The 21,754-nt window shown below is 46.9% G+C and overlaps 3 protein-coding genes across 24 annotated transcripts in view; 1 reads left to right on the forward strand and 2 right to left on the reverse strand.

Moving 5' to 3' along the window:
- ADAM12 (ADAM metallopeptidase domain 12) overlaps positions 1–21,754 on the reverse strand; it is a 377,960-nt gene that overhangs the window by 202,314 nt on the left and 153,892 nt on the right. The window lies entirely within an intron of this gene.
- On the reverse strand, positions 12,862–18,099 carry LOC144578777 (uncharacterized). Of its 19 annotated transcripts, none has more exons than XM_078346740.1 (5): positions 17,610–18,099; positions 16,944–17,089; positions 13,828–14,004; positions 13,336–13,587; positions 12,894–13,128 (listed from the first exon to the last, which is right to left on the reverse strand). In XM_078346740.1, exons 1-3 carry the CDS (start codon positions 18,097–18,099, stop codon positions 13,942–13,944), a joined length of 699 nt encoding a protein of 232 aa, XP_078202866.1. In that variant the 3' UTR covers positions 12,894–13,128; positions 13,336–13,587; positions 13,828–13,941. The 19 variants fall into 19 exon arrangements, 17 of the variants coding, with proteins under 17 accessions (XP_078202867.1, XP_078202870.1, XP_078202868.1 ...); XM_078346743.1 differs by having other exon boundaries at positions 12,897–13,128; positions 16,944–17,030; XM_078346747.1 differs by lacking the exon at positions 13,828–14,004 and adding an exon at positions 15,002–15,155 and having other exon boundaries at positions 12,898–13,128; positions 16,944–17,030.
- On the forward strand, positions 17,871–19,932 carry LOC118146429 (uncharacterized). Of its 3 annotated transcripts, none has more exons than XR_013525185.1 (2): positions 17,871–18,395; positions 18,977–19,932. XR_013525185.1 is itself a non-coding variant. In XM_035269463.3 (2 exons), exons 1-2 carry the CDS (start codon positions 18,324–18,326, stop codon positions 19,614–19,616), a joined length of 675 nt encoding a protein of 224 aa, XP_035125354.1. In that variant the 5' UTR covers positions 17,871–18,323. The 3 variants fall into 3 exon arrangements, 2 of the variants coding, with proteins under 2 accessions (XP_035125354.1, XP_035125355.1); XM_035269463.3 differs by having other exon boundaries at positions 19,014–19,616; XM_035269464.3 differs by having other exon boundaries at positions 19,032–19,616.

A 21,754-nucleotide genomic window follows, 5' to 3' on the forward strand; every position in this document is an offset into this window, starting at 1 on the left:
TGTAGATGCCGATGCCTCCCTTCCGTCACTTGCACAGCCACATCACGCCTGGCCTCGTGCCTGATGCTTTACAGACATCTTGCTGCTGCAGTCTCCCAAGCCTGCAAGGTAATGTTACCCTCAACTTCCAGGTGAAGCAAATGAGACAGAGATTGCAGGAAGGGCCAGAATATGGTGCCAGGCATGGGGACTTCATAGGTCCCTCGCTTTGCTCTGTAGTTTTGCCACCCACATGGCTCAGGCTATTTGGGGTTTGCTCTTGGATGAAAAATAACAGAAACAAAAACCCACTGATACAACCTCCAAAGGATTTATTCCCCCAGATGCCACACCTGACGACGTGTGACCTCTGAGATGACAACCTTTTGTGGTCATCCTTAATGCCTCGATCGGAGGTCCTGGCGACCTGCTGTGGGGGGCTCTGCTAAGATTGAACCCTTGCTGTGGTAGCCATATCGCCTCGGCCCCCATGCCTTTTCTCCCCGTGGGCCAGTAGGAAACCTTTGTTAATCGGGACATACATTAATCTCTTTAGCTATGTGCAACACAGACACCAATGGCTTTTTCCATTTTTTTTTTTTTAAGATTGACAGAGCTATAAAATGTCCATATTTTATAGAGAAAAGGAATGTCCATAAACCCAATTGTTAAGTGTTACTATGCTATTATATTTTAACTACTCAGAGGTGTCTGGTGAAAACCCTTATAGTTAAACAACCTTAGTCTAATATAATAGCTTATAACTGATACAGATATGTTGCAATTCTCTGGAAGTCAACTTTTCTCACAAAGTTTAGGTTCTGTGAGACAATGAGAAAAGTTTCTTTAAATAGGTGCCATTAATTAATTAATGTGCCGATTCGATTAGATTGATGGTTTAACAGCATCTAAACTTAGTTTTTGGAAAGATTTTCCTCTTACTATCAGACAATTCTGGTCAAGTAAAAAAAAAATTCTTGTCAGTTTGTAGGCAAAATAGGAAATGGATTTTTTTTCATTGAACAAGAGATTCAGTGGGAATCTACCGGAATCATATTTGTCAAAACAAGGCCACTGGGAATTGGAAATGAGATGGAACAAACGGGGAGACAGGAGCTGGAACGTTCTGGAATTTGTGGTGGTCATGAAGCAGCACCTCACCGCACCAAGTAGGATACCTCTGAATCTCAGCTGAGACTCAGTCCATGTAGGAGGAGGGTGGCAGGTCTCCTTCAGGGCTGACACATGCCCATGGGGCCAGTCAGCCATTAGGGAGCCTCCACTCTTCAGAGAAAAACAGACATGTGCATCTGTGCATGGTGACCTGAAATGTGACTGGGGCTTAGTTAACACTCTGAAGAGCTGGTTCTCTTTTCACGATAGCAATAGTGATAGTAAATACTTGTTGAGTACCTACGAGGTGCCAAGCATCACACAGCACTTTCTGAGGTAGGTGCAAATCCTACAGCCTCGCGTATAGCTGGGAAACAGGTTAGGGAATGCAAGCAGCTGGCCCCGGGCTTCTCAGCCCTCACCCCTAATGAGGACACTGTGTCATGTTTGTTGTGTCTGGAGAGAAAAGCTGGATAAAACACAGGATGCCTAGTTAAATTCGAATTTCAAACGAGGAAATACAAATCAAAATTCACCCTGAAATCAATTCATTCAAAAAATGATTTTTTTCTCAGTTGAAGTGTGTCTCATGCAGCACTTGGGACACACTTATATAAATGATTTTTTAAATCTGAAATTCAGGTTTCAATGGCATCCCACATTTGCATTTGCTAGACATGGCAATCCTTAGTGTCCTCCCTTCCCTGTGGTGCTAATGATCGGTTCCAAAGTTGTAAACGCCTTGCTTATAAAATAACTGGGAAGTCTAGGAATAATTGTCACATGTTAGGAGCTGCTCCTCCCAGATGCAAGTCTGGCAGCATCTGTGTCCCTGTTAGCAACTTCAGGCCTTTTCTCTGGGGCACCTGTTGGTTCCTGAGATCAGGGCCTTGGGGCAGGGAATCGCATGTCTCAAAAAAAAAAAAAGAAAGAAAGAAAGAAAAAGAGAAGGAGGCAAAGTCCTATTGACATCTAGATGTAACACGCACACTAAAGATAAAATAACAATTGTGAGTCTCAGGTGATTGACTTGTGGGTGACTTTAATATGTGCCAGTTTCTACTATTTTTATAACGTCATAACATGTGGACGAGCTTAAAATGCTTCAAAATCTCTTCGCCATCTGTCTGCTCTCTCACTTAAGGAAAAGGAATTTGGCCAGCAAGTTGCTACTCATTTATTGTTTGCATCCAACACGGAGGACACAGAGGTGCTGAAATCTCTCACGGGTGCAAGAAGCGGGTCTGAAACTCAAGGGAGCTGGAACCCTCCTCCTCCAGGAGGTGAGATCCTTCTCGTTCTCCCCAGAGAGCGACAGGGCTGAACCACGTGCTACAAAATTCAACTATGTTACAAGAGTAACCAAAGCTGTCACTAATTAAATGTGCACAGCGGTGGCATCTGTACTCTTCTTGAGGACAGTGCTTCCCTCTGAACCACCGAACTGTTACACACCCTCAGAACCAGGATGCCAGGTTAGGTCACAAGAGGCCATCTTGTTCTGGGCCACTAGCTGTCCATCAGAAGTCCCTCTCTCCAGATGGCCATCTCCTGAGGTCCTCAGCAGCTGAGTTCGGCCCACTTTGAACTATGACACTGCCTACACGTCACATGCAAACACAGGCATTTCACAAAGCTGTGGGCACCATTCCTCTCTAAAGTAGCTGGAAGGTACTCAATTACAGGGACCGTTCCTGGGTGGCTAGCATCTAGGATAACTGATGGCACAGTCTGGGCTTCTGCATAAAGTTTTTGTTTGCGGAGAGGACACTGGGTTTGAACATCTATGCGTCCAGCACTATTTCTATTAAAAAAGCACCTCATTCAGGTCAATTTGCCTTCGAGGTCTCACATGAAATTGAATCGGCAGGTTTATAAAGCATGGCCCCGTTCCTCACTGTGTTTCTCTGGGAAAATCTGTTAGCCTCTCTGTGAGTCAGTTTCCTCATCTCAAAAACAGGGACAAGGCTCATGCTTATCTCACTGGGTGGTTGGAGGAAGGGTCCAGCCCAGTCTCTGACTCCCAGTGAGTGCCGGGCATACCAGATTTCATCTCTTCTTGCAATGTGGCATTTCTGGCTTCCTGGTGGCCCCAGAACTGAGCATGGTAGCTGGTACACGACAGACTCACTGGGGTCCTTTGATGGCTCTGATGGGCATGCTGACCTAGACAGTTGCCTAACGCTTCCATTTGGGAATCTCATTCTGTATTTCTGGGTTATTTTCTGACTGTAAAGAAGATAGGCATCATGGTAGTGACTTCAATTTTCAGGAATGGGTGGCGCTATCAGAGGTTGCTGAGAATCTGCAGTTTCACACTTTCCTAGGTTCAGAGTCAATAGATAAAAAACATCTAGTCTTCCCGTCTCCATGTACTCTCTCATCCCAAGCTGCTTTCTGACTCTCCTTAGAGACCTCAGCCTTTATTCAATGCATACTCCAATTTCTTGGGAAATTAGACTCGCAATAGAAAATTTTCCATCGTTTCACCCAGGGCTAAGGGAAAAAAGCCTATGTCAGCTGATTCATCATACTTACTAATCGTTCCTGGGTTCCCTGGAGATTTAGAAAGCACAGCTCGGCCAAATCTACTGAAAATGCTTTATTCAAACACGAAAAACAGTCTTCATTTTGCCTGTCATTTTTCCTATCAATTTATAGTCTCTAAGTTTTCACAAGTCCTTCTGCTTAGGATACAATTTGGGGGAAGTCTTTTGCTTATTATAAGCACAATTCTAAATAAACTCATGCAATTTGATCTAGTTGTTTTGCTTCCTTAGTAAGTCTAAAGTATAACGCTCTGACACAGATTCAAATTTGATTTCAAAGAAGTATTTCTCACATTTCAGCTTCTGCCTGTCACATTCTTCTGCTCTCTCAAACCAGCTGAGGTTCTAAGCACCAAGAAGATGAACACTCATTGCAGACGGTGGATTTCTCCCGGGAAGCTGTTCTCCTCTCTGCCTTTGCAAGACAGAACACATACCATGAAATGAAGAACAACTTTCCATTTAAAATGCCCTTGAATGCATGAGCTGAGAGCCTAGTAGGTATCTCTATAAAATTTTTAAAAGGCCACAACTCAAATTTGAGAAGGAATTATAAGCAAGCAATGTGGGGAGAATGTCCTCAGCAGCATCTCCCAGCACGTGCCTCTACAGTATAAGAGAAGCAGACTTCGTGGACCTTCCTCACCTTCTTCATGGTGTAAGAGCCGGACTGATGCCAGTCCCAGGGACAGACACATGCAGGACTGAAGCTCTGTGGCATGAAAGGAAATTCCCCAAGGCCTTTGGTCACAATTACTGAGCCTCAGCAGAACACGGCAGTCACTGGAGGGAGGGGAAAGCTGTGCGCTGGACGTGGCTACTTTGGTGCCTGGCCCTGTGCTTCAGGTGAGGCCAATGCTGAGATCCCCATCCTGGTGCTACACCAGCTAGAGCGCTCCCACATCCCTGGAGGTTGGTGCCCAGACTTATAGATGAGGAAGCCGTGACCTTAGAGACGCTGGGTGACTGACCAGGACAGTACACCCATAAAAGCTGGGACTTGGATTTGAACCCAGCACGGTCCTCTCAGAGTCGAACTCATGGCCCCCACCAGCCAAGACGGTGGTGCTTGACATCTGAACTCCTGGAGAGGGGGGGCCGGGAGAGATGGGGGAAGGGCAGTTTCCAGGTGTGTCTGGTCTGATACAGAGCCAACTGCTCTCAGGGGAGCCCAAAGAGAAGACCTGACTTGGGCCCCCTCCTCCTGTCCTTCTCTGTCTCCAGGGTTAGAACCACCCCATGGCAGCTCCTCCATACTTAGACAGGTCCTACAGGCTGCAGGCTGGGGCCATGCTGGCGGGCGAGCCCCAGGAAAAAGAAGCGCTCCACCTGGACACACTTCCCACTCTGGGCAGCTCCTTCCACAGGGCCCTGACTGGGGCTGGGAGCCTGCAGCTGCTGGACTCTTCCCCAGGGCCTTTCTGGAGAAGTGGGTCCCCCAGGTAGGAAAGGAACAGGCACAGGAAGGATGGATGTGGCTCTTCTGGCCCTTGGAAGGCTCTAGGGGATGGACTGACAGGGAGGAGCCTGGGTGGTGGTGGGGACGGTGCCTGGCCCTTGTCCTGAAGGGAGGTTCCACGGTGTCTTCCCACAATACCGCAGTCTTTAGCCCATGGCTTCACCTGGATCACAACACAGCACCTCCAGAGCCCCTCTGCTTCCTGCCTTCCCTGGCTCACCTTGGCCCTGGATTGATTGCCACAGAGCCATTGTCACGATGTCAGGTCAAACATCTATCTGTTGCCACCCAGAAGTGAGCAAGAAGGAACACAGGGGAGGGCTGTGTCTGGAGGCACTCTGCAGCCCAGCCAGCTGCTTCATGGGGGATCTCAGGCAGGTGTGGCGGCAGGAAGCGAGGGAGCAATTACTTGGGAAAGGCGGACATCAGGGAAGCATCAGAGCCAAGCCAGCCCCGCCACCCTCCTCCTCTACAGGAGGCTTTTGTTGTCATCACAGATACCGCTCCTGCCACCTTTGAGTCCGGTTTGGGAGTGAGAAGCAGCTCTTCAGAAAGACAGCACCCCTAGAGGAGGGCGGGGATTCCCTCATCCCACTGTTTTGACTGCTTTCAGAAGAGGCTGTCCTGGTGGCAGAGGGGCGAGAAGCCTTCTTCAGGGATCAAAAACATTCCTGACCATTTGTATCACATACCCACTTGCCTGGCCCCAGGAAAGGGTGGCCAGGAACTGGTTGCATTTGCTAAAGCACCATTTATGTGTTTTCCGTTGTGTCTCAAGATTCAAAGCAAAAAGGTAAAAGGGAAATCACGAGAAAAGTTATTTAAAAATACGTCACACACCCGGGGAGTCAGAGTTTGAAAGCTGAATGCACTCTGCAAAGTTTCCTAGTTAAGAGTTCTCATTTTGCAGGTGAGGAAACATGCCCAGAGAAGTAAAGAAACCTGCGAGGGATTGCACAGCAATTAGTGTGGGGGCGGAGCCAGAACTTCCATGATGTCTGTGTGATCCGGCCTGACAATTTGGAAAAGCTGTCTTTTATGTTTTAGCCACAAGCCAGACTGCGTAACTGGGCAGAAATGCGCATGTGTTCATGTTTAACACGTGGGATTGGAAAGTGAGCATGTGTTCAAGTTGCAAAATGAGGGCAAGAGGGGCCCGGGTTCCCCTTCACAAAGCAGGCTGGCTTGGTCAGCCTCCGACAAGCAGCTGGAACTTCAGCACAAACCATGTTCAGCTTCTATCACCAAAATAAGCAAAAGACTTCAGTCTAAACCACAGCACACAGAAATGTGGCTGGGAACATTGCTCCTCTCTGACCTTCCTGGAACTGCAACTGGGAGTTCCTGGAGCCACAACACATCCCTTACAACAACGTTAGGAGAGGATATAAGAGCCCAGAGCGTGGTAACTCCAGCCTCCCTTCCAAGTGGAACGAAGTCGAAGCCTTCCGCAGCTTTAACAGGAATGGGAGTGTGGAGTGAAGTTTACCGAACGTGAAATGGGCATCTGCGGGTCACCTTGAGTATCCTCAAAGGGCAGCAGGGATGGGCATCTCATGGGGGAACAGCTGCAGCCCTAAGATGCCTGGCACAGGCCTCCCATGCAAGCCAGGATGGTGCTGTGGGCACATGGTACAGATGGGTTACAGATGATGGCCCAGCAATGTCACCAGGAGCCCTGCATCATCCCCGGGGAAGGAGGGTGGGCAGGGGGTGCTGTTCTTCCAGCCACTGGATGTCAGCCTGAGCAGATCTCTCCAGGAGAGAATCAGAACTATGTAGAAAGAATGCATGAGTTCAGGAGCAGGAGTAAGAGGAGAATCCGGGTGGGTGTAGGCGTGGCCGGTGGACACATGCCTCACCTGGTAAGGAGCTTCTGTGTGGAGGGATGCATGTGCCGTCCTGCATTGGCAAGGGGTGTGAAGGCAACATGAGCATGGCTGACACTCATTCCAGAATCCTTTGTTATCACAAGAGGACTGGGATTGGGCAGCCCACTGGGATTGGGCCTGAGCTTGAATTCTGGCTCAGCCCCCGGCCAGCTGAGTGACCTTGGGCAAGACTTAAGTTTTTTATACCTGCAAATTATGGTTAATAATTATACCTTTCATTAAAATTAGTTGTGAAGGCTAAATGAGAAGAGTGCTTGTAGAGAGCTTGGCTCGTAGTCAATGTTCCGTAATTGAGGACAGGAGCCAACATTTATTGAGGGATTACTATGTGCCAGGTATTTTCCCAGGTTCCAGGACACAGGATAATGAAGACTGACTCAGGTATGGCCTCAGAGCCTATGGCCTGAAGAACCAAGGCTGGTGTGCAAACTGCACTCCATTTATGGGTGGAAACGTGAACGTATCATGTACCAACCGGCCCAGTGAACCAATTCCTGATTTGTTCTCTGTTCTCTGAAAATAACTGCGTATCCTACAGCAGATTCAACAGTAACATTTCTATGAAGGTAAGTGTTTCCTGCTACCACCAGCATTACCACCATCACTACCATCAATTCTGGCCCCATCACCACCAACACTATCATCATCACCACCATCACCATCATCATCACCATGGCACTACCATCACCATTATCATCACCATCTTCATCATCACCATTGTCACTACCATCACCATTATCATCATCACCATCATTATCACCATTGTCACTACCATCACCATGATCATCATCACCATCTTCATCATCACCATTGTCACTACCATCACCATTATCATCATAACCATCTTCATCATCACCATCACCATCATCATCACCATTATCATCACCACCATCACCATCTTCATCACCATTGTCACTACCATCACCATTATCATCATCACCATCTTCATCACCATTGTCACTACCATCACCATGATCATCATCACCATCTTCATCATCACCATTGTCACTACCATCACCATTATTATCACCACCATCACCATCATCATCACCATTGTCACTACCATCACCATTATCATCATCACCATCTTCATCATCACCATTGTCACTACCATCACCATTATCATCATCACCATCTTCATCATCACCATCACCATCATCATCACCATTATCATCACCACCATCACCATCTTCATCACCATTGTCACTACCATCACCATTATCATCATCACCATCTTCATCACCATTGTCACTACCATCACCATGATCATCATCACCATCTTCATCATCACCATTGTCACTACCATCACCATTATCATCATCACTATCTTCATCATCACCATCACCATCATCATCACCATTATCATCACCACCATCACCATCATCATCACCATGGCACTACCATCACCATTATCATCATCACCATCTTCATCATCACCATCACCATCATCATCACCATTATCATCACCACCATCACCATCTTCATCACCATTGTCACTACCATCACCATCATCATCACCATCTTCATCATCACCATTGTCACTACCATCACCATTATCATCACCAGCATCTTCATCATCACCATCACCGTCATCATCACCATTGTCACTACCATCACCATTATCATCACCATCTTCATCATCACCATTGTCACTACCATCACCATTATCATCATCACCATCTTCATCATCACCATTGTCACTACCATCACCATTATCATCACCACCATCACCATCACCATTATCATCACCATCTTCATCACCATTGTCACTACCATCACCATTATCATCACCACCATCACCATCATTATCACCATTGTCACTACCATCACCATTATCATTACCATCATCACCATCACCATCACCATTATCATCATCACCATCACCATCATCATCACCATTGTCACTACCATCACCATTATCGTCATCACCATCTTCATCATCACCATCACCATCATCATCACCATTATCATCATCACCATCTTCATCATCACCATTGTCACTACCATCACCATTATCATCACCACCATCACCATCATCATCACCATGGCACTACCATCACCATCATCATCATCATCACCTTCATAACACCACCATCACCATCATGCCCACCACTATCACCATGATTACATCACCATCACTATCATTACCATCATCATCGCCACCATCATCACTATTATCACCGTCATGATTGCTATCACCAGTCATCATAACCACCCGACTGCTGTCACCAGCACCGTCATCTTCACTCTTGCCACCATTACCACTATCTCTTCATCATCATCTTTGGGCACATTATTAAGCACTTACTCTCTGCCAGGTCCTTTGTTAAGCCCCCTACATAGATTATCTCATTGGCTTTCAGGTGAAGCCCCCTTTTCATGACAGCATGGGCCAGAAGCATGTATGTCACCAGAGCTTGTTAGAAACCCAAACTCTCAGGCCCTACCACACCCACCGATTCAGAATCTGCATGCCAGCATTACCCCCAGTGATTTGCAGGCATGCTCACATTTGAGAAGCCCCTGGCTCAGATAAGAAGCCAGGTGTTCAGAATGGCATCGTGTCTCAGCAAAAGGTGACTGCTTTGGAGAGAGTATCCCATCATCTTTCTCTTTCCCCTTTTTTCCTTCCCAGGGACTCCACTGAACAATCCTCTGACAACCTCACTAGGAAATGAAAACAAAGAGGCAGAAAAAAGTGGCACTGCTTTTGTGTGGTGGAGAGAGAGCCTGGAGTGGAGAGGATTGTGAGGAGGGAGCTGAGTCATGAGTGGTGGTGGGCTGGCAATCCCCCCCCAGCCACGCCCTTCGTACCATTCATAGCCTGGAGTCCCGAGGGAGGAGACTGTGGCGACCTTCCTGTGACGATTCCCCTGAGTCAGGGTCCGTATGGGTGGAGATGAGTTTGCAGAAGCCAGGGGAGGGAGAAGGAGCCAAGGATGGCCCCAGGCACTGCCAGTCCTCACCTGAAAGCTGTGAGGACACCTGACGGGGAAGCCTGCACCCCCCAACACTGCCTGGGTTCTGGAATGAAAATCAAGTCCCATTGACAAAAGCAAATCAACATTTTTCTGAAAGTTCACAAAATCTTAAGAGTGCCCCCAATATGCCAACAAATAATTGGGATTAACAAAGGCTTAACACTTGGGATGTAAGAGTCTTTGATCCATAAAGTATAGCCTAAGATATATCTTCCCCCGTTCAACTTCTATTAAATGCATGATTCCAAGAGATCATTTCATACAAGACCAAGAACTGGCTGCTGAAGGAACCGAAGTGAAACAGATTTTCAAAAAGTGACTTCAAATGTACAATGCTGGGCTCAGATAGAAGGATTTAATTTGCATAAAACCCTAAGAAGGTTTAGTCGTCTTTTTAAACATAGGTTTTCTGAAATACTTAAATAGAAAACATCCTACTCATAAGTCTGTTTCATACTAGAATGAAACCCGATAATTAGAAATCATGTTTCTAGTAGGGTATTTTCACACTCTGGAAATGTAGGACAATTTCCTACTAAATGAAACACTTTGTTGCACAGATTTGTCTTTCCTCCTGGAGCTTTTAAGTTCTGATTATCAGGAGGAAGGGGTGGACTTTAAATTCATCTTTCTGGCCCCCAAACCATGATCTACAGTAGACGTGGGCCAGGCCTCCCACCCATGTAGCTGAATCTTCTGCTATGTTCAAACTTCCTCTTTTCTTTAAATGAAAGTGGCTGTTTTCTTTGCAAGTATAAAACAAACCAAATGTAAATCCAGTGATTACATGGAGTAAGATTTTATAGATTACTTTTAAGGTTAAAAAAAAAATCTTACTGGCAATGATACAGAGGGTTGTCAGACAACATAAAATCAATTGGTATGGAAAGAAAGAAAATCCAACACCTCTTTGTAGTTCCCCTGTTTGCCAGGAAAAGAACAAAACAAAACAAAACAAAAAAACAAAAAAGAAAACCTGAGATGACCACACAAATGGAAACACGGGAGCCTGGAGATTTCCTTGCTCAAGTGAACACACATGCAGAGATGTTCTCAGAGCCTCCCTTTCCCCAGGAGGCTGGCAGGGGCTTCTGGTGCAGGGAGAGAAATTCTTCATTGGCCTGAAGGCTCTTAATTCACCTTGTGAGAAAAATCCTATAGTAGGAATCAAATTCCAATCTTGTTCGATTCCTCTGACTTCTCAGCCTCAATTCTGGGTTTGTCTGGGCATAGCAATTCTCAGGATAAATTATGTTTGATGTATTTGAAAACTTCCATTCATTTGAACGGCTACATAATTGTCACAGTCTTTTAAAATTGTTTTTGGAATTTAAAAAGTTATACATATTAACTAGAGAAAATCATAAAGAACTTTCAAGTCGCCAATAAAACACCCTAGAAAATATTAATTAGCATTGAATACATCTGCTTCCTTCCATTCTTTCCCTCTACACGTGCATTCTCTCCTCGTTCCTTTCCCCTCTGCCCTCCATTCCCCTTCCCCCACCCTGGCCCCACCCTGCCCTATCCTCTTTCTCTCTCCTGCTTCCTTCCCTTTCTCCTTCCTCCAGTTGCAAACCTCACTTTTCCTTTGGGACCTTCCCCTTGCTCTGTTCATGCCTGGGGTTCAGGTGAAGCTTGGCCCCCTATTCCAGTAAATGCTCTGAGGCATGACTGGTAATCTCTTATTGATGTCATGCTTCTGCACTTTCTGTTGAAGACTCTCAAGGCCCTCATGACCTGGCTGCTGTCCACTCCGGTGCCCCCATGGAGGTGCCTTCTGGGTTGTGCACTGTTTCCCCCGTAATGTGTCAGTCCATATCCTTGGCCTGGCCAATTCTTGTCTGTCCTTTATACGTGGCTAATTCTTACTGATCCTTTCATTGTGGCTGAGCTACAACTTTCTCCAGGAAGCCTTCTCGTGGTACCCCCCACTTTCCTGTCTTACGGAGTCCAGGGCAGGTTCCTTCTCTGTGTGATCTTTCAGCCTCCAAAGCACTCATGGCGCTGGGCTCATATGGCCAAATTATTTATCTGTACCTCAGATGCAGGGTACATTCATAGTGGGGGTCAGGGACTGGATCTGTTTATACCCACCCCTCACACTTCTGTTCCCTGCACCTAACACTGCTCTTGGCAGTTAGCCTATAAAACATCTTCAATGCCTATCATGATTGCACTACAACAAATATACTTTTGTGTATGCCTTGGGATACATTATACTTTCCTGAGGGTAAATCTGTGATGTGAAGCTGCTGAGTTGAATGCTGTATGTTTAATATTCTTAATATTCATTTCTAAACTGCTCTGCCAAAGGGTATATACACTTCCACTCTTCCAAACTATAAGAATCCACCCACTTTCCTGAAACCCCATCAAAACTGAATTGTAGTTTTTAAAATCTTTGCCAGTCTGATAGACGAGAAATACCACCTCATTTGAATTGGCATTTAAGTGTAAATCAAGTGGAATGTTTTCTCACATACTCGTTAGTCATTTATACTTTCTTCATGATTGTCTTAAGCCCTTTTTAAATTCAGTGTGAGCGTCTTTTGCTTCCTGATTTGTAAAAGCTCATCACTATATTCACTATATTTATGCTGCCAATATTTTTTCCAGTAGATTGCTTGCTATTTGCCCTTGATTTGGATGTTTTAATATCTGTAAGTTAAAAATGTTTAATTAACTATTGCAATCTTATCCCTTAGAGTTTTTTTCCCTCTACCTTTATGTTAAGCAAGGACATACATTAAATCTAAGGGGATTGTGTCCTATGTAAATTATAAAAGCTTATACTTTAGAAGGTTATAAGTTAAATTTCAACAACGTAAAAACATATTATGAATGTAAGACATCAACTTAAAGGGACTACTTCATTGTATTATTGTGTAAATGGAAGCATTTTCTGAGTCCCCTGTTGACTTTTGCTTGCCATATACTGTAAATATATATACACTTGCACTTTAATAGCTTTAGTTTAAAAAATAATTTCTTCAATCCACTAGAGTCTGAGGTTTGCTAGAATAGTACAGTCCACTAAGATTAAAGTTTGCGAGAGATTTATTCAGTATATTTTTTCTTCTCTGTGTTGGCACATTTGTCTTCCTTTCCCCAGGGTTTTTATTATACTGCTGTCTTCTCAGGAACTTTGAAGTCTTAGGAGGGAGGAAATAATGCAACAGAAATAGATTAGTAGGAAAAAAAAAAAAAAGGAGTCCAAGCTACTGGGTCCCTTACACCATACAAATGTCTTAACGATAGCTATCTTTTCAGTGAAACTGCCATTGTCCGTAATTCTAGCTACTGCGCGGTCCGTAGCCACTCCCCTCCCATGACTGGTCGTGACGTGCTGCCTTCCTTACCTTCCATCCTCTCCTGGCCCTGCTGCGGGACTCCTGTGTTTACCAACAGGGCTGCCACCAAGGTCACCCATTACCCACTCTGCTCAAATGGAAAGACAGGTTCTTTTCCTGATCTTATTCTCCCCACAGTGCTACAAGGCCAGCCCACTACTCTCTCCTCCTGGCAATGCGTTAGGTCCTGAGCTCCTTCCTGCCTCGGGGCAGCTGCTCTCTGTTGGCACCTCCTCCTCTTTCTGACCTCAGCGTGCTGGGCTGTGGAGGAGACACAAAAGGATGAATGGGATTGGTCCAGGACCCACTTGTCTTCCATGTCTTCTCTCTTTAGGTGACTCAGTCTAGTCTCAATGTAGATTCTTTTGATCCCCAGCTGTTCTTTCTCAGCCCTGAATTCTAGAATAACTAATTGCCTTTCTGACATCTCTACCTGAATGTCCAAAAGATACCGCAAACTTCATATGACTGAAAGCAACTCTGGAGATGAGTGTCCCTCACCCCATTGTTTCCTGTGACGGGCTGAATGCTGGCCTCCCCAAAGACGTACACATCCTAATTTCTGGAACCTGTGAATCCATCACTTCATTTAGCAAAAGGACTCTGCTGATGTGATTACATGAAGGAGCTGGAGGTGAAGGAGATTATCTGGGTAGACCGAACGTAACCACAAAGGTCCTTATAAGAGAGACAGGCAGACGGGTCAGAGTCAGAAAGAGAAATTAGAAGGTGCCACATTGCTGGCTTTGAAAACGGAGGATGAGGTCAAGAACCAGGGCATGCTGACAACCTCTAGAAGCTAAAAAAAAGTCAAGTAAATGGGATTTCCCCCAGAGCCTCCAGAAGGAACACAGCCCCACCGACACCCTGCCCGTATCCTAGTGAGACTGATTTTGGACTTCTGACCTCCAGAACGGCACGACAGTAAGTTGATGTTTGAAGCCATCAAGTTTGTAGCAATTTTTTTAGAGCAGCAATAGGCAAATGATACATTCACCAGCACCATCAAAAAACCCCAAATGGAGCCAAGCAATCTGCTGTCTCTGTGTTCTCCTCCTCCTCAGCTAACACCTGCACTGTCCCTTCAACTCCTAAGGCCAGCATCTCAGATATCAACCTTTCATCACTCTTTTTCTCTTATAGTCCAATAAATACATCCTCAGCTGGCACGTGTGCAGCAAAACGAGTGACTCGTGAAGATGGCCTATCATATAGTTAGGTGGCTCTTACTGTAGCCCAGGGCAACATGAGGAGGCTGGGACTAGACAAACAATGTAGGACTAGGGAGGAAGAGAAGGAATATTAAAAATATTTAGGATATAAATTCCACAAGATGGGAGCAAAGAGGAGTGAGTGGGTGAGTGGGGTCACGGATGGAGGCAGAGGGAGGAAGGGCGGGGGCAGTCGGGAGAGTCTGTGGGGGAAAGATGTGGCACCTCGATATGTTCCTGCTACATTTGGGGTACACATGGAAGACATCCAGGCGGAAAGTGTCCCCTGCCACAGTCAATTCAAGGGGCCTGGGCCTGGGCTCTGGGGACAGGTGTTTGTGGGAGATGTGCACTTGGACTTCATTAGTGAAGAGGTGGGAGTTCACGGGTGGGTCCCCATGGCCCAGGGTGTGCAGGAGAAGAATAACCAAGGGCAGAACCCAGAGAGTGCCAGCATTTCAGACCCGAGTGGAGGAGACGCAGTTCCGAAGAGGCAGGAGAGGACCCCGAGGAGTGACACAGAGGATGCTAGAGGAGACTTGTCGCAGAACCAGGGAGAAGCTGAGGGTGCGTGCCGGATACAGTGGAGTCCACATCAAGTCAGCTCCAGACAAGGCCCTGCTGCGGGGGAGGGAGCACAAGTAGCAGTGAGAGGGATAAGAACCAGTGGGCCCTGGCCAGGTGCAGTGGCTCACACCTGTAATCCCAGCACTCTGGGAGGCCGAGGCGGGTGGATCACCTGAGATCAGGAGTTTGAGACCAGCCTGACCAACATGGAGGAAACCCTGTCACTACTAAAAACACAAAATTAGCTGGGTGTCATTGTGGGCTCCTATAATCCCAGCTATTTAGGAGACTGAGGCAGGAGAATTGCTTGAGCCTTGGAGGCAGAGGTTGCAGTGAGCTGAGATTGTGCCATTGCACTCCAGCCTGGAAAACAAGAGCAAAACTCTGTCAAAAAACAAAGACTAAAAGAACCAGCAGGCACGAGGAGTGGAGAAAGAGATAGAAAGGTAGAGAGGCACGGCAGGGCCCACATGGTTTGGGTAGGCACTGCGGAAAGGGAGCATAGTGTTAAGGATCCTGTGTCGTGGACTGCATGGGAGCTAGGAAGGAGGGAGAGGCTGGAGACAGACATGCTCTGCAGGAGACAGAAGGCAGATGGAGCCTGGGCCTCCAAAAGCCTCAACCATCTCGTGGGCTTTCTCTGCAATTATCGAACACTTGTGAACCAAATGTCCTAATCAATAGGAGGGAAGTAGAACCACATGTTTCTAATGAGGGGACTCCCGCCACTTGGACATTTTCAGGTGAGTCCCACCTGAATTGGAAATGTGCTTCTCTTACTGTAGAAGCGGTCTGTGATTTACACTAATAGATAAAGGAGTGAGTGGCAACTGTGTTTACATTGCACTTGGTGTTTTATGATCCTTCGTATACATAACTCCGTATCCCCTAAGGTTCTATAAAGGAAAAGAGAAGAGATTAAGGAAGGGGAAATATATCATTGTTATCTTTGCGTGTGTATGATGGGAGAATAAACACGCAGCTATTTTACAGTAAAGACCGCATAAGCTGGCTGTATCTACTCCTCCCAAGGAAAGTAATGAAGAAGCTGATAACACATAGTAGGCTGAGTACAGAAATTCTCTGGCTCATGGGCAGGCATACCATTCCTATACAAAGAAAACCACCAGGCAGAAGTTCAAGCATGTCAGAAAAGAGATGGGAAGGAAGCGTGCCAAAATGGGATGAGATTCTGCGTCATCTCTCTTTTTATCCTCTTGGCTTACGTATGCTTATTTTTTATGTAATCATCGTGGGCTGCATTTGTAATAAGAAAATTAATAATAGTAATTACAATTAAAATTGCATATGTTAATAAAAACTTGTAAGTATTCTTTAAGCAGACATAAAGCAGCTCAGTGCTTTTTGTTTGAAAGCCAGTTAGATTCCTGTTGCCAAATCTCAAATATACAAATGCAGATTAACGGTGCATCTGATATCCAAACACTGGTTTAGAAAACAGATCAGTGGGCCGGGCGCGGTGGCTCACGCCTGTAATCCCAGCACTTTGGGAGGCTGAGGCGGGTGGATCACGAGGTCAAGAGATCGAGACCATCCTGGTCAACATGGTGAAACCCCGTCTCTACTAAAAATACAAAAACTTAGCTGGGCATGGTGGCGCGTGCCTGTAATCCCAGCTACTCAGGAGGCTGAGGCAGGAAAATTGCCTGAACCCAGGGGGCAGAGGTTGCAGTGAGCCGAGATTGCACCATTGCACTCCAGCCTGGGTAACAAGAGTGAAACAACGTCTCCAAAAAAAAAAAAAGAAAAAGAAAAAGAAAAGAAAACAGATCAGTGACAACATTTCTAGTTCAACAAGATGACTCCTTCGTTACTTACCATGTGCCTGCTCTGCCCAGTAATGAGCTGGGCACAGTGGAGGACACACAGAGAGGGATGTGATGCAGCACTGAACTGAGAACTTGCCTGGCGAGAAACAGAAACACACTCATCCCGACGGTGTCGGCCTATCTGGATGCTCAGCCCTGAAAGTGCAGGTTTGTATTTCCCTCCATCTATCTGTGTGAGGAGGTGGAGAGGCAAGAATGGTGCTGGGCCAGTGATCCGGAAAACAGGAGTTAACTCCGAAAGGAGGGAGGAGGGCTAAGGCCAACACTCACACCAGGCAATAACCAAGGAAAGCCTGCCTGCTACCGGGGATGGTTGAGGTGCCAAGCAGTCCCCCATCTCAGGGTCGAAGGAGCACATGGAGAGACCTACAAATCGTAATGTGGCATGAACCGGGCATCACGCTGCAGGTAGGAACCGAGGCAGGCCTCCTGGGACTGACGCTGCAGGTCAGGAATCAAAGCAGGCCTCCTGGGACTGACGCTGCAGGTAGGAACTGAGGCAGGCCTCCTGGGACTGACGCTGCAGGTCGGGAATCAAGGCAGGCCTCCTGGGACTAAGACTGGATGCACAGGGGAGGAGGTGGAAGAGTCGGGGGAGCTGGAAGAGGGGTGGAAAGGGTAATCTCCACATTGCACACAAGGCCAGGCTCCTCACAGGTCACTGAGTCAGGCCAGGCTACTGCAGGTTGAAGCCACCCTGGGAGCCCAGGCACCTCCTGTTCTGTGGCATCTGCCTCAGGTGACCATCGGGAAGCTGCCCCCCCACCAGGGAGGGGCCTGGCCTGATGGTGACCACTGCCTTGAGGGAGAGTGGGCTTAGCTACAGGGTGAACCTCAGGCCTGGGTGTGTCACAGGAGGCTCTGTTGCCTCGAGACAGCAGCACAATAGAAGCAGCAGTGTGGCCACTCCAGGACCAGAGAGGACACATCTGGAGAATGACAGGAAGAGGGGAGCGTGGACTACTGGGCTCCGAGTTGGGCCCCTGAGGTTTGAGTCCTGGCTCTGCCCTCAGGAGTGATGAGAGCAGGGGGGCGTGACCATAGGGCTCCCAGTTGGCCCCTTGGGTGTAAGTCCTGGCTCGGCCCTCGCTGGCCTTCTGGCCTTCCTTAAGGGACTTGAACTTGCCGAAGGAGTGTGTCTGCATCGGTGAGGCGGGCTCTAGCTATCTCCCGGGACTGTTGGAAAGACAGCAGCGGCACACCATCCAGCCCAGCCATGCTCAGCAGAGGCCGCCAGGAGGCGTGTCTCCTTCCCCAGCCTCCTAGTCCCTTTCTGGTCTCCTCCCACTTTCTGCTCCAGATTTCAAGGGAAGAAAGGGTTCCATAGTCTACAAATCTGCTTACAAACCGTCAGTTTCTATGAAACATAATGGCCATGTTCTGCAAGGGTGGTGGCGTCAGGAACAAAAGGGTCAAATCACAGGACCTGGCAACTGGCTGGGTAAGCAAGAGGGCAGGTGTCGGGGACACAGGGATCTGGGTCAGGGGAACACACAGAAGAGGGGGTGACTGTACTGTGAGCTGCACAGGACCTGGCCACACCAAGGGGCTGGGGGAGCCAAGGCGAGGGCAGCCCAGGGCCTGGCTGACAGAAAGGCAGAGCTGGGTTGGACAGGGCATCCCGGGTGGGCACTGAGGCTGTGCCAGGGCTTTGGGTTCCAACCTGAAAGGGACAGGTCACCAGCTGGGAAGGAGGAAGAACACATTTGTGAGTCAGAAGGGAATGTCCTCACTCCAGAGCAAAGAAGCCAGGGGATGCTGGAGCTCAGCCCAGTGAGTGACCGTGGAGACAGAAAAGGAAGGTTATCCAGGTTACCCAGAGCTGGGCCCAGGTGGCATCAACGGGCCTGCTGCCCTGGGGATGGCCAGGGCAGACCCTGCATCTCTAGGGTGTCTGGCTGGGGCCACTGGTCAGATGGAGATGCCAGGGCCTTTGATGGGGAAGCCCCTGGGATAAGTGGGGAGCAGGAGAGTAAACCTGTGAGCTCAGGCTGGGATTTGCTGAGTCTCAGATGCCTGTAGGACTGTTCAGTATGGCCTGGTTTCTGGAAATTGCCAGACTGATCTGGAACTCCAGATAAATCAGAGGCTGGGACACAGATGTGGATACCACGTGGGAGTGTGGAAAGGAAAGAGAGCAAGGCCCCATGGGTGGCGGGGAGCTGAAGAAGCACTCACAGGAAGGAGCACTCACAGGAAGAAGCACCCACAGGAAGGAGCACCCACAGGAAGGAGCACCCTCAGGAAGGAGCACCCTCAGGAAGGAGCACTTGCAGGAAGGAGCACCCTCAGGAAGGAGCACCTGCAGGAAGGAGCATCCTTAGGAAGGAGCACCTGCAGGAAGGAGCACCCTCAGGAAGGAGCACCTGCAGGAAGGAGCACCCTCAGGAAGGAGCACCTGCAGGAAGGAGCATCCTTAGGAAGGAACACTCACAGAAAGGAACACCTTCAGGAAAGAGCACCGGCAGGAAGGAGAACTCACAGGAAAAAGCACCTGCAAGAAGAAGCCCACAAAGGAACTACCAGATCTCCAAGGATGGAGAAACCTCTGTGGGCAGCACCACAGCCAAGGGGCAGGGCCACCTCCCGGAAGAAGGGGGTAACAGGAGCCGTCCACCCTGGGCATGGGCAGGCAGTGTGGCATTGCCTGCAGAGAATCTAAAACAACACAGAGCTGACCGGAGGCCACCTGCTTTTGATCGTCACCATGCATTGCCCATTCTAAACAACGTCAGTGATAAGGCATTCCTCTCTGCCTGGGCCAGCCTCGCCCGCAACCCCTTGCCCCATTCCCCCAGATGCTTCTGCATTAATTGACACGTTTTCTGGCACTCTTCAAATAAATACCCTCGTGACACATCTAATTCAGATATTTTCTTCAAAACTGCTGTTCCCTTTTCTGGATGATGAGATACATAACCCCTTATTTTATTCTTTGCCTTGGCTGTTGGAACTCTATGGAAATCTTTTGTGTGTTTGCTAGCCTGGCAATTTAAAATTAATTTGAATATTTTCAAATAATAGAGAAATAGAGAGGACTTCTATTATTCTATTATCAGAAAAATAGAGGGGACTCCCCTATACCCATCACCCCAGTTCAACTCTCATTAACTAAGGGTCGATCTCATTTCATCTACGGCAGTCCCCTTTCCCCCTTCCTCTCACTGAATTATTTTGAAGCAAATCCCAGATATCTTCACCAGAAACACTTCAGCAAAGTTTTGCTTTCAAAACATTTCTTATCTATAGTATCTTAATATATTTTTGTCCTCCTCCATCCCTTTCCTTTCTACTTGGTTTTCATCTTTATACTGGGCCGTGATCCTTATTATTTTGGCTGTGCCACTCAAATAATATTTGGTTACAGGTAAAGCCTGAATAAAAATCAAAACGTTCCTAACCACATGCTGTCAATCAGCCCATTGCACATCATGGTCCAGGTTAAGCACTGCACAGCTTCAGGGGCCCCATTCAAAAGAACTCTAATGTACACCCTGTCTCCTGCCCTAGAGTGACGGGGAGCTTGGGAAGAGCTAGGATGATATAAAGATCAGGGCGTGTCATCCTGTGCTCTCACCAGGGCCCAGCGCAGTGCACTGAACTCAGGAGTGATACACTGTTGACTGAATTAGGGATGAATGATAAAAGAATGGGTGAAAGTATTGGCCCTGCAATAGTATGGAAGAAAACAGAGCAAGGGTAAGTTACCCACATAAAATAATTATCCAAAGCATTCCTTTAAAAAAATCATTAAAATGGTTATTTGTAAAAATGCAACTCTCATTCCTTTTTAGGAATATATGCACTGTGTAAATAAAGTGTTTCAGAACTCTCCCTACCATCGTATTTTAAATCAAATCCTGGCTCACGCCTGTAATCCCAACATTTTGGGAGACCAATGTGGGCAGATGACCTGAGGTCAGGAGTTCAAGACCAGCCGGGCCAACATGGTGAAACCCCGTTTCTACTAAAAATATGAAAATTAGCCAGGCATGGTGACACACTCCTCACGCCTGTAAAATCCTAGCTACTGGGAGGCTGAGGCAGGAATAGCAAAGATTGCAGTGAGCCAAGATCGTGCCATTGCACTCAGCCTGGGAGACAAGAGTGAAACTCCATCTCACACAAAGAGACAAAATCAAATAAATAAATAAATGAAATCCCGAGAGCTTAAGTTCTAAACCCATATGGTAACCATTTTACTCTATATGCATCCCATAACTGCATGTTGTGTACTGTAAATATCACCATAAAATTCAGTTTTTAAAGTTGTAAGTGAAAAAACATATAGACTATTCTAGAAATTAACACAGGAACACAGAATGTAATACCCAGACCAAGAACATGTACAGTATTACACTTAAATCTCGATGTCATTACTTCTTCCAGGCAACAGCTCATAAAATAAATCCATAGTTCTCTGCCAGCTAAAAAGTCACAAGAAACAGAAACTCCCTCAAAATCTTAGTCTGTTTCTGAGGGCAAACCTGAGATTTCACGGGCACTTATTCTGCTCTGCTATGTTTTTCCCTGTTTTTTTTTTTTTTTTTTTTTTTTTTATATAAAGAGGATTTGCTTCAGAGGCTGTGCAGACAGATGAATTATTCATAGAGAATGAGATAAAAGACAGAAAGTTTCAGTGACTAAAATAGTTAGGCCTCAGGTTCTATGAGTTTGATCACATTGACTAAGCAGGCATCTTGGGAACTGAAATAAACCAAAATCAAGAAGTAAAAACTATGTCAACAATTATTTTTAGCAGGCAGTAAGAAAGAACCACTTCCAGCAATAATGTCAGTG

Source organism: Callithrix jacchus, chromosome 12, assembly GCF_049354715.1.
Source record: "Callithrix jacchus isolate 240 chromosome 12, calJac240_pri, whole genome shotgun sequence".
Taxonomy (NCBI): Eukaryota; Metazoa; Chordata; class Mammalia; order Primates; family Cebidae; genus Callithrix; species Callithrix jacchus.